Source organism: Macadamia integrifolia, chromosome 13 (genome assembly GCF_013358625.1).
Source record: "Macadamia integrifolia cultivar HAES 741 chromosome 13, SCU_Mint_v3, whole genome shotgun sequence".
NCBI lineage: Eukaryota > Viridiplantae > Streptophyta > Magnoliopsida > Proteales > Proteaceae > Macadamia > Macadamia integrifolia.
The window spans coordinates 18,221,537-18,233,424 of NC_056569.1; the positions used below are offsets into that span (position 1 = coordinate 18,221,537).

General features: G+C 38.6%; 1 protein-coding gene, 1 long non-coding RNA gene and 1 pseudogene across 3 annotated transcripts; 2 read left to right on the top strand and 1 right to left on the bottom strand.

Annotated features, from left to right (window-relative positions):
* Nucleotides 1-189: 189 nt before the first annotated feature.
* Nucleotides 190-1,312, top strand: LOC122059558 (cysteine-rich receptor-like protein kinase 25). The gene has a single exon (XM_042622411.1). The coding sequence runs from the start codon at nt 515-517 to the stop codon at nt 974-976; it is 462 nt and encodes a 153-aa protein (XP_042478345.1). The 5' UTR covers nt 190-514; the 3' UTR covers nt 977-1,312.
* The window catches only part of LOC122059062, a 20,983-nt pseudogene continuing 9,819 nt past the window's right edge, over nt 725-11,888 (top strand).
* On the bottom strand, nt 7,316-9,759 carry LOC122059559. Of its 2 annotated transcripts, none has more exons than XR_006134081.1 (5): nt 9,547-9,759; nt 9,370-9,432; nt 9,224-9,285; nt 8,240-8,575; nt 7,316-8,140 (listed from the first exon to the last, which is right to left on the bottom strand). It is a non-coding gene; the product is annotated as an uncharacterized LOC122059559 (long non-coding RNA). The 2 variants fall into 2 exon arrangements; XR_006134080.1 differs by having other exon boundaries at nt 7,316-8,143; nt 9,547-9,757.

Below are 11,888 nucleotides of genomic sequence, written 5' to 3' on the forward strand. Positions count from 1 at the left end.
CAGCCACCCCTGGAGTTGTTTTTTAAACGACATGTGAAACTTTAAGAAATCGATTCGAGCAGAGGGAACAAAATAAATGGTGGTAATACTTTTGACAGGACAAATACTTTTCGTCAAAAGGAAATAAAAAAAATTCGCTTATTTTAAGGCCCTGGGGAGAACGAGTAAAACAGCATAGAGGATTTGACTTTTGAGCATGAACGTCTAAGAAATCAACAAGAGGTTGAGGACTGGGGACTTTGCACCTCAATAACATTTGCTCTGACACAACTCCCTACGCCTCTAACAGTACTTACCACTCCAACTTCAATACCCTCCTCTTTTCTCTCTCCTCCAACTCCAACAACGCCTACCGCAACGCCGCCGTTGGCCGGAGCCCCAACGCCTTTTACGGCCTCTACTTTTGCGGAGGCGATGTCACCCACGATATAGCAATTGCGTTAAGGCCGCTTCTCAGAAGATTGCCGAGCAATGTCCCGACCAGAAAGTCGGATACATTTCGTACGACGAGTGTATGTTGCGCTACTCCAATGACTCCTTCTTCTCCACCATCACAGAATCCCATGGGTTCAATAAGGCGAACCCACAGAGCCTCTTCAATGTGACTCGGTTTGATCAGCTTGTGGAAGATAATATGAAGAAGGCCACCACTGCAGCTGCTTCCGATTCAAAGAGATTCGCAACTCAAGAAGCTACTTTCACGCAATTTCAGAATCTGTATTGTCTGGCGCAGTGCAGCCCTGATTTATCAGGGAACGACTGTAACAGCTGCCTCGTGGGTGCCATTGCTGATCTCCCGAATTGCTCTAGCGGCAAGCAAGGTGGAAGGGTTCTCAATCCAAGTTGTAATATTAGGTATGAGTTGTACCTTTTCTACCAGGTTACAGCTTTGGCATCGTCTCCTTCCCCTGCTCTTCTACCCCTCACCCTCCAAATAACAGCACTACCAGTCCAGGTAGGCTACTTGAGTTTTTAAATTTCAATTATACTGTAAGGAGCTGATATTAGATTAAGATTTCAGTTCACTTCGATATCCTAAAACAGGGGACTTGATATTCAGTTTCCCACCATCACCCATGAGGAAGAGGGTACTTAAAATTACTGTAAAAAAAGAGAGGATTTTTAACTACCCTCTTCCTATATGGACCCATTTGATCATGTTTAGAATTTTCTTTTTCTCCTAAGATAGAGGAATTTTTCATGAAATAAAAAATTACTTCTAAAAACTTCATCAAACAATCTAAGATGCAGTGTATTTATCGCACAGTATCAGATATGAACCCACACCAATTATTCTCTCCCCGCCCCCCCCCCTCCCTCTCTAATTTTATGCAGAAAAAGAAGGAAAATCATCGACGAATATAGTTGCCATTGTTGTTCCGGTTGCTGCGGCAGGAGTGATTCTTTTCTCTGTTCTCTTATACTGTTTGGTAATTTGGAAGAAAAAGCAGGTTCTGACAAAGGAAATGGTAAGAAGCTTTCGCGTATTTATGTACTTAGAAAAACTTGACTTGATTATCCAAAGTTCAGTGGCCAGGCTCCTTGAACTTTACAACTTGGTCTTGGATCCCTGGATAAACAGATGTGAGGTTTGAATATGAACTTGCTTCTGTTATTTTGAGTGGCTAAAGAAGCCAATGACGCCTAATTCTTCTTAATATCTTGCTGTCATTGGGAGGTTTATTAGTTCATTCATTTTGTTCAAAGGTCAACTTGATTTATTTCCCCTAATGTCTTGTGCATAGGTGGGAGCACAATCAAAAGTGCAGAATCATTGCAATTTGATTTCAATAGTGTCCTTACTGCCATGAACAACTTTGCAGATGTAAATAAGATTGGTGAAGGAGGATTTGGTGAAGTTTTCAAGGTAGAAAAGAAATTGCAAACATATAGTAATCAAATTAGAATTCTTGTATGCCAAATTTAATTGTGCCATGGAATAGAGAATCTGATTACTCGTGAATTTGGAATAATTGAGGGTGGCTGTAATTTGCTCATGAAGCTTGGGAAGTTTATTAATCACTCATAATTTGTCTTCAGGGTAAACTTCCTAATGGGTAAGAAATTGCTGTGAAGAGGTTCTCAAGAAACTCAGGGCAAGGTGCAGAAGAATTCAAGAATGAGGTTGTGCTAGTGGCAAAGCTTCAACACCGGAATCTGGTCAGGCTCATGGGATTTTGTTCAGAGGGAGAGGAAAAGATACTCATCTATGAGTTTGTACCCAACAAAAGCCTTGACTACTTTCTATTTGGTTCTGTGTGTGTGTGTGTGTGAATTGTTTCTGCTCATGTTATGGAGATTTTACATGAATTAAATCCCAATTTTCTGTGCAGTGGGGAAGGAATTAAAACTGGCACTCATGACTCTTCAACCTCTTTTGAGCACACACCAATCTTTCTTTTTCCTTTCTTTTTTTTTTGCCTGATGTATCACACTCCATTCATTCATGATAAATTATTTGGAAACTTGTTCAATTCCTAAATTATGTTTCTCCATTTCATTTGGATGAACACAGATCCTAAGCAATATGTCCAGTTAGATTGGCAGAGATGTTACAAGATCATAGGAGGGATTGTTCGAGGTCTTCATGAAGATTCCCGCCTTCGAATTATTCATAGAGATCTGAAAGCTAGCAACATCTTGTTAGATGAGGAAATGAATCTCAAGATTTCAGACTTTGGGATAGCAAGAATTTTTGGCATGGACCAGACTCAAGAAAATACAAACAGAATAGTTAGGACTTGGTAAGTTTCAGAGCTTATTTCTTCTAAATATGATTAGAGAATTTTTTTTTCCTAGAAGGAAATGTTGGCTTGCATTGTGATGCATTCGAATTTATCAAACTCTAATTGAATATATATATATATATATAAATATAATTTTTTTTTTTCATAAGAAATTGTTGATTAGTAGTTGTAGACTCCTCCAACGGTTGGTGAGGAAAAATTATATGCATAATCAATAAAGTGAACAACCTATGGTATCTTATTCCACATGAGCAGAGAGTTAAAGAGATTCATTGTGGCATGGTTTGGTGTGGGATACCTGACATAAATTTGGAGAAGTTTCATAGCAGTCAGACCTAGCTGAAAAATAACTGGTGGGGTTTTTTCGTTAAGATGGTTCAGCCAATCTTTTAATGCTTGACATGAGGATGTACTCTCTGTTTGACTAGCCAACCTGATGTCAGTTTCCATAACAGAGACAAAAAAATAAAGGTGTAAGGCTGGGTTATCTTGTTTTTCTCTCCCTATTATCCGAGTCTGGATCCTCTATCCCGCAGGGGAGAGGAAGTCATCTTCCATTATGTCTCTTATCTGCCACATGTTATATTCATTGACAGAGGAATTCCTCCCTTTCTCTTTTATTTGCCTTTTTTTTTTTCTTCCTTTTCCCTCTCTCTCCCCCTCTATTATAGGAATCCACTCCCATCCTTTCCTGGCTGGTTGCTATGAAATAGGAAAGTGGTGAAAACTTGATTCAGATATGGAGAATCCGAATCAATAATTTTCTCCCTCTCCTTGCCTCCCCTTGTGGTACTGTAACTTTCAATCATGCAATGTCCCTCATCCTTCTCACTCTCTAATGTAAGATCAAATCCTGAGTATCCCATATAGGACGCACAAACAAGTCCAATACCTTACTGCTAGTTTTGATCACAATACAATATTGATTCCCCAAACCAATAACTGAAACCCACAAAATAGGCTAATCGGCTAGGATTGAATAGGTATAGAGTCCAGCAACATGCACCTCTATTCAGATGCTAAGACTCAAGTATCACTCAAAATAATCTTTTAATATCCTAAATCTAACCCCCAAACAATACTTTGAAAATAGGAACAAAATAGTAATAACTGAACCTGGAGAATTTAGGTAAATTGTAGAGATAACCAATAACTTACAAGAGGAAACTCAGATGGGGCTGAAACCCTGATAGGAGCTGCTGTATGATGGCCTTAATAAACTCCAAAAATCTGGGCCTTGACCAATGATTGAGATCTGAGAGTTCTTGATTAGGTCATGAAAAAGGAAACTTTTCAAGAACTTGGAAAATAGGCCTCTATTGGCCAAGCAGCCAAGATAGAAGGGTCTTCCTGGGGACCTTGTTGATCTTGCAAAAGATGGTCTTCCATGGCCTGCTAATCTGGAAGTTCTGCAGCTGTGAAGATAGCCCAGAAATCCATCAAATAAGGCTGCCGCAAGGGCTTGTCAGGAGCCTCAGTTCACAGAAGTGCAAACAGGCTATAAGAACTTGTATTTGGCCTTTGGATGGAGCTTAGACAATGCTTAATCCGCCCAGAAAATTCAAGAAAGAAAGGAGAATCGATGGAAGGAGCTTAGACAACTGAAGCACTTTTTTCACTTTTTTTTTTTATTTTATGCAACTGAAGCAGAACATCTACTAAATGATTGTAGTATGCTTGGTGTTGCTGTAATTGATCATACTACATGAAGTGTTTAGGAACCTAACTGTAATTTCTTGACAGAGCAGGATGTCCGCTCTCTTTCTTACGTTATAAATCTCTAAACAAGTTTTTTGGTTAGCTTCTTGCCTTCTCCATGAGGTGATCAAGATGACAATACTTTATGCAATCTTATGGTCTTGTTCTAGTTAACATTAATTGATGCAATAGATCTCTCTTGAATGGTTTGGTGAAGGGTGGAGGACCCGTAATCACTTAAGGAAGAGGGGGGGGGGGGGTGGCGGCATTCTAAGGGAAGGTGAGAAAAAAGATTTGAACATGAGGTCCTAATTGTGTTCATTTAAAATTCCAACAATAGTGTTAAAATTTGTCAAATATTAAATAACAGGTTCTTTCTTGTACTTGCATTGATTTTATGGCAAGGATTTGGCTGAAGGGATAAAGTTTGAATGGTCCCCTTTTTAAGCACATACTTTCAATGATTCCTTCGCGTTGGCCGCATGGTTAGACTTAAAGCCTCAACCCACCCAATTTTGGCTGAAGATTTGAACCGGTGTATATATTTAAGCATTAGTCAAAATTGTGGGCTTAAAAGCACAAACTGAAGATTTCACTATTTTTCATGTTGATCATAAGATCCCTCATTATTTCAAAAAAAATGCCTTAAACCTAAGAAACTGAATGCTTTTAGTGATTGATCTTGCCTAATATATTGTTGTTCTTGGGAAACTACAGAGAAGCACCATAAGACCTCCATTGCTGACATTTTATTTTCCCAACCTACTTCCATGCTCATATTTAGAACACTTTCATGAGAAGGCTTACTATTTAGAGCACTTTATGAGAAGGCTTACAGATTATTTACCATCCATCTGTTTCTTTTTTCCACCCAGCATTTTTTTTGCAGCAGGAAAGAGAGTGAGAAGGGTGAGGGACATTGCAGGATAGGAAGTTCAGTATTGACACAGGAGGCAAGGAGAGAGGGAGAGAAAGATTGATTTGGATTCTCCATAACTGAATCGAGTTTTTATCATTTTCCTATTTCATAGCAATCAGCCAAGTAAATAAGGGAATGGATTCCTATAAAAGAAGGGGAGTGAGGAAAAGGGAAGGGGAAGAAAAGGCAAATAAAAGAGTAATGGAGGAATTCCTCTGTCAATTGACTTAAAATGTGGCAGATAGGAGACATAATTAAAGTGGAAATATGTTTGCTTGGGCGTTGACTCTCTCTCTCTCTCTCTCTCTCTCTCTCTCTCTCTCTCTCTATATATATATATATATATATCATCTAATATTTGGGGTGAATGCAGTCTAGTAGAATCTCTATTGTTACCTTTAGGTGCTTAGATTTTCTTATAATAACTTCTTGCAGTGGTTACATGTCTCCGGAGTATGCAATGCATGGGCAGTTCTCAGTCAAATCAGATGTGTTCAGCTTTGGTGTATTAGTTTTGGAGATTCTAAGTGGAAAGAAGAAACAGTAGTTTCTATCAAACAGACTATGCTGAGGACCTTTTAAGCTATGTAAGTATGGAAGGCTGCACTCCATTTCCCTTTGTTGCTGTAGATTGCTACCATCTACTGGACCATTATTAGGACCTTCAGTTTGTCTTAAACCCTGAGGAACCTAATTACTTGTACGACAATTGCTGCAGGCATGGAGACGTTGGAATGAAGGAACAGCCTTTGAGTTGGTTGATCCAATTATGAGAGAAAATTGTTCAAGAAATGACGTTATGAGATGCATTCATATTGGGTTATTGTGTGTTCAGGATGATGTAGCTGACAGACCCAATATGGCATCTGTGGTTCTCATGTTGAACAGCTACTCAGTTACTCTCCAGTTACCCTCGCAACCAGCATTTTCTGTTCGAAGCAGAGTGGAATCAGGCATCTTTATAGAAAGGGAAAAATACAGGAAGCTAAATCAGTTCAATCTAGAAGCAGGTGGATACCATTGTCTGTCAATGAAGTGTCGATCACCGAAATAGAGCCCCGATAATGTGAGTAGATTAAGGGTAACTGTATTTGGGCAATTACCCCATTGTAAACACCTATGGTGGTTCCTTCTTTTTGTTTGTGGTACTGTATATTATTATTTATTTTAAATAGAAGTTTGTTGTACTGTATGCTTTGTATTTCACTTGTTTTTTCCGTGAATAAAATTTTAGTGTTAATTTTCACTCAAAAAAATAAAAATAAAATGTGAAATTTGACCATTGAGGGTGCTGTGTTTGTGGGGGCAAGGTCCCTTCTGGGAAACTCTTGTAAGGACTGTAACAAGCCTGAAGAATCTCCAAATTCTTTATTGGAGACCTGAAATCTCTGTTATCAAAACCATGGTACTACTGGCTACAGCTTTGAAGGCAGTTTGTTCATCCCCTGTCAATTTCTTTCGATTGCGGTACTTTGAAGTGTAGTTAAATATTTTGGTGACATATCAAAATGAAGTGTGGCTAAAGATTGTTCCTTATGTCTGTTTACACAGGCGAAACCTCAGTTGTTAGTATTCCCAAACAAGGAGATACAGACCCAACTTCTCTGGTTGGGAGTTGATTCAGATGTCACTTTTCGTAAGCACCAAAGTCTAAAACCGATCTAAAAATTATTCAAAATGAGAAAGAGAAATCCACTTTAACAAGTGAATTTAGTTCCTTCTGGGCAACTCTTGATCCACTGCGCCCTTTCCTTCTTTATTTGTCTAATTTTCATTCATATCTTCAATCTGATGGGTCCCTTCCCTGGCGATTATAAAGATCCCTATGCAATTTGGTGAGCATTAAAGTAAACAATTAAGCGTATGAATGTCTCCAAGGAGATAATTGTTGAAGAGACATTTTAGTAACAACAGTAAAGTTTACAAAAATCAAGAATCCAAATCTCTAGTAGAACTTCCAAAATGGAGAGCATATAGTTCGCCCATAATTTGTTCAAAAGTTTGAGAATATTACATCATTAGTCTATAAGAAACCATTAAAAAAATGTACATCCCACTCAAACATTCCATTCTAAAACAATTAAACAGAAAGAAGTTCTTCAACCTAGAGTTAGAGCTCTAACTACATAGTTTTAAACTAATATATGCGTAAAGAGTTCACAAAAAAGGCAAAAGACTATAGCCATAATCTGAACAACCCTTCTACTCATTGGGGTCTTGTGAATGCCAATGCCTCCAAAGAAAGTCTACCTTGTGTGAGACATCATATGACATAAATATATTAGCTTGCACTAGATTTGCATTCAAGTATTCAAAAGACCAACTACCTATGATATTAGAAATATCAGGGATCTCTCGTATGGCATGGACTATAGGTGTCAAATCCATCTGATAAGGGCTGGGTTGCTTGGGTGGTTCTCGAAGTGTAGCTGCCAAATCCTTGATGCATTCAGCAATGGTGGCTAGCTAATCAAAATCAACACTTTGTTTTTGTTTTTTTGGCCTTGGAGTAAATCGATTTCTACTAGGCCCTTCTCCAATAGGTGATGTCATTGGATCATGTGAGCCCCCACCTACCACATTCATGCTTGACTCCAAGGCATTGTCATCAAAGTTCATTGGATTGCCACCCCTTGCCTCTGATTGACTTTTGGCTGTTATCACGTGCCTTTCGATTTCGAGCCCATTAGCCAGTTGCGATGTCCTCACAAAAAGTGTTCTCACAAATATCAAAGAACTCAAATTTCTAGTTTTTGTAGTACTTAGCTTCTGAGTGCTTCTGCAACATAAAGTATATTAAGAGTCAATGCACAATATAAGTGAACCACAAGTTCTATTAATCTTATATAAACTAGTAAGAAATATCACAACTTACTAATATGTAGGAGTTCCACATGCTATCTTCATGGTATGTCCACTGCTTGAGTTCAGAATTCTAGCCAAAACCACAAGTGTTGATGATGGCATAGAGGGTCCTATAGACCTTCTTTACACTTTTTACTCGATTTCGAATATTCTCTTTATTGACACTCAATATGTGGGTAGAATTAATAACATGAGCTACTTGCAAATATGTTGTATCCTTGAATCCATTTGGGACTTATTGCCCTCTGCAACTTGGACATCCAAGAACTCAAACAAAGTTCTATCCATATCTGAGTCCCACATCTGATTTTTGCTTCTTTTGTGTCATTAGATGATAAAGAGTCATCTATAGGATCCATATAAAATAACATATTAAAACACAATCTATGAGAAAGTTAACAACATAATATAATCCAACTAGAGGAACCACCATAACAGAATAAACCCCCACTTGGTATCCATCTTATTATATGGACTGGTTGTGATCCTAACTATCCTTTCAATGATTTGGAAACAATTTGGAATAATAGAGTCAAATGCTTCTCTTTATGGCATGTACTTGGACCAAAAGAAAGAGGAAGCTAAATAACAGTAGCATGTGGATCATTCAGCTAAATAACAGTAGCATGTTACCAGTTGATCAACACTCTCACCAAGCATGAAGCCAACACCAAATCCCATTCATTCAGAGGGGGTTTCAGCCTAAAATTATCAAATTAAACCATTTGTTCCCTTCTACCAATAAAACTCACAAGAACTCACGTGGTTCATTACATAAGAACTACATAGTTAAATAAAAGTGTTAAAATAAAACAAAGAAGAAAACACAGACTTATAGATGGTTGTAAGATAAAAATGAAAAGAATAAAAGGAATCAGGTGATGACAAAAATGGAACTTCCATTTGCATACTGCTGGAATCAAAAGGGAAGAATCAATTGAGATAAAAAGAGGGTTTTGTGAGGGGGAAAAAAATAAAGAGAGAAACTTCTTACCTCTGCCAGGGGAGAAAAAACTGAGCACTATCCAACTGTTGTAGCCTTCTTACCTCTGTGTCCTATAAAAAAAAAAACAATTAGAGATGGCTCTGTGGAAGACGGTTTTGTGAGCAAAAACGCTAGGAAAGAGGAAAACTTTTTACCTCTGCCAGGAGAGAAAAAAACTAAGCATCATCCCATTGTTGTAGCTTGCTTACCTCTAGTTCCTACCAAAAAAAAAAAAAAGGTTAGAGATGATTCTGTGAAAGAGGGTTTTGTGAGGAGAAAACCCTCTGAAAGAGAAATGCATCTAACCTCTACTGGGAGAAATGCATTCTTACCTTAGATGGGAAAAGTAAAACAGAGCTGAAGGAGGCGCTTGGGCAGAACCTACTGCTGTTGGAGACGATCGTCTGGTCTTTCCCTTGTCTTTCCCAGAAGTCCCACCGAATTGGTGGGATTTTGAAACCAAAGGGTTGGGAGAAACAAGTAACAGACAGGATTTCCTGCCACACTGACAACTATCCCATACTTTTCCCACCCCTTTCATCCTAACGGTCATACTTTACTCATTTTTGTGGGAAAAGCGTCAGAAGTCCCACCCCATTGCTCCCACCCCATCAAGTCTCCGCTAAACAAACGGGCCCTGAATGATAATATGCTAGTAAGTCTTGTTGTATGGTGAAACTTCAAATTTGATGTTCACACAGGGAATCAAATCAAGGATGTCTTGGCTGGTTTGGATTGAATTTTTACTATTACAATCGTTTGCCTTTGGTTGGGTCCCGCAACCCTTCTCACAGTGTGTGAAGGCCCCAGACATTTGTTAATACTTCCACGTGCACTTCTATTGGTCCATGCGTTGTTTAGGGGCTACGCTCTTGGACAGAGAATTCTTTTCTATTTTTATAATAATAAAAAATGTGTGTGAAGAAACATGGACTATGCCAATTGGCAACTACTCAGAGAGTCTTGTACCGAAAAAGTAATTTCGCGTTTGATTTTTAGATAATATTAAGGGAAAAAGAATGTTACCGATCGCATGGCTCCTGCGCCTAGACACGAGCACGAGAATTTATCACGTTACCCTTCATGAAAAGAAAAAAGCACATCAATGTTTGATGTCTGTGGGAGCATGTTCATTGGCCCCCTATTATGATGCAAATACCATGTGACCAGGTAGGCAAGTAGCGATCACTTGCCCAATTGTGAAAGTAACTTTCATTTTTAATGGAGTAGTTCCCACACTGTAGGGAAACTCCCATGCCACACCAATCACAATGTAGAAAATGGTTTCATGAATAGGAACTAAGGAGAATGGATCTGCTACTTGTACGATCATCTGGTCGTTTAGGTGAACATCCAACACTTGTCTCACTTCCTGCCATTATATGGGTTAAGAGGGATACATTCGAAAACAAAAGGGATAGGTGTTAAATGTTCACCCGTACGACCAAGTGATCGAGCAACAGATCCAATCTTGAAACTAACATGGTCTGGTGGGAATCGTTTTCACATTTTCAAAGCCTACTCCCAAGCCAAAGGGATGGTCTTAAGTGGATTGTTTCATGCTGCTCTACCAGGCAATATGTAACCCAAAAAATACATAAACTATGTTTATTTCTTAAAAACTTAATAGGGTGCCATCTTTTTTTTTTTTTTTTTGGTGGGGGTTGAATGGGGATGCTTAATTGGGTAATTGTCATCCTTAGTCCTGGGCATAACTAGCGGTAGGAAGCCCTTGCCCTATCACTGCTTAAGTTGGTTAATTATGGGCTTGAGTCAAAATGCCCACAACCGCATGTTGGTCCTACAGAAGCTTTGCCTTGCCATACGAGGGCTTTGGCTTGAGGGTTATGATCACTACCATGGAGCACTCTTTCTTTATTTTTTTATTTTTTTTCAAAAAAAAATCTATTAGTTATAAATTAGTCTCACCTCATTTGCTCCACCTACTAGTACTACTTTTTCTATAAATGAGAACTATCATTGAAAAAACGAAAAAGGCTAGGCACACCAATGGTGCACCGTAAGCTAACACCCTCTACATCTATTTTTCTTTTCCCCAGCTTGAAATGACCCCTACCCTTGCTATATGACACTCTATCTCATGCTCCCATTGGTGCCGTCTGCTAGTTTATTCTACATGAAAGGGAGGGAGAGTTTCTTGCCAATAAAAATTAAAAGAAATCCTAACAGCAACTACCACATTTGAGTCCAATCAAAATCTAACTCTACAACGGGTCAAAGAACATTAAACAAATTAATGAAAAGATTCAAAATTTAAATAAATCTATATTACTAAAAGGAAAAACACGAGTAAAACTGTGGGCCATACAAAGCATGCATATTATATGATTAAATTAAGGTGTCAGATTTTGACATCTAAATTTGACCAAAAAGATGTTTGACATCTGAATTTGACCAAAAAGATGTTTGACTTCTTAATTAATACTGGATTACTGGATTCAGATCCTCTCCAGTAGCAGGGATGCTCAGGTCGAAGTCGACGGCTGGAGGACTCGCAGCGTTTCAGATTCTCTCTAGTGACTGGAGTCACTGGACTGCTTTAAAAAAGCATCGGGCGGCTGAGAACGCAGCCATGTGTCAGCCGCGTTATTCCTCCAACTGCCATTCAACTTTTGACTCTGCTGGTCATCTCTTGGTTCACCAAAGTACTAAT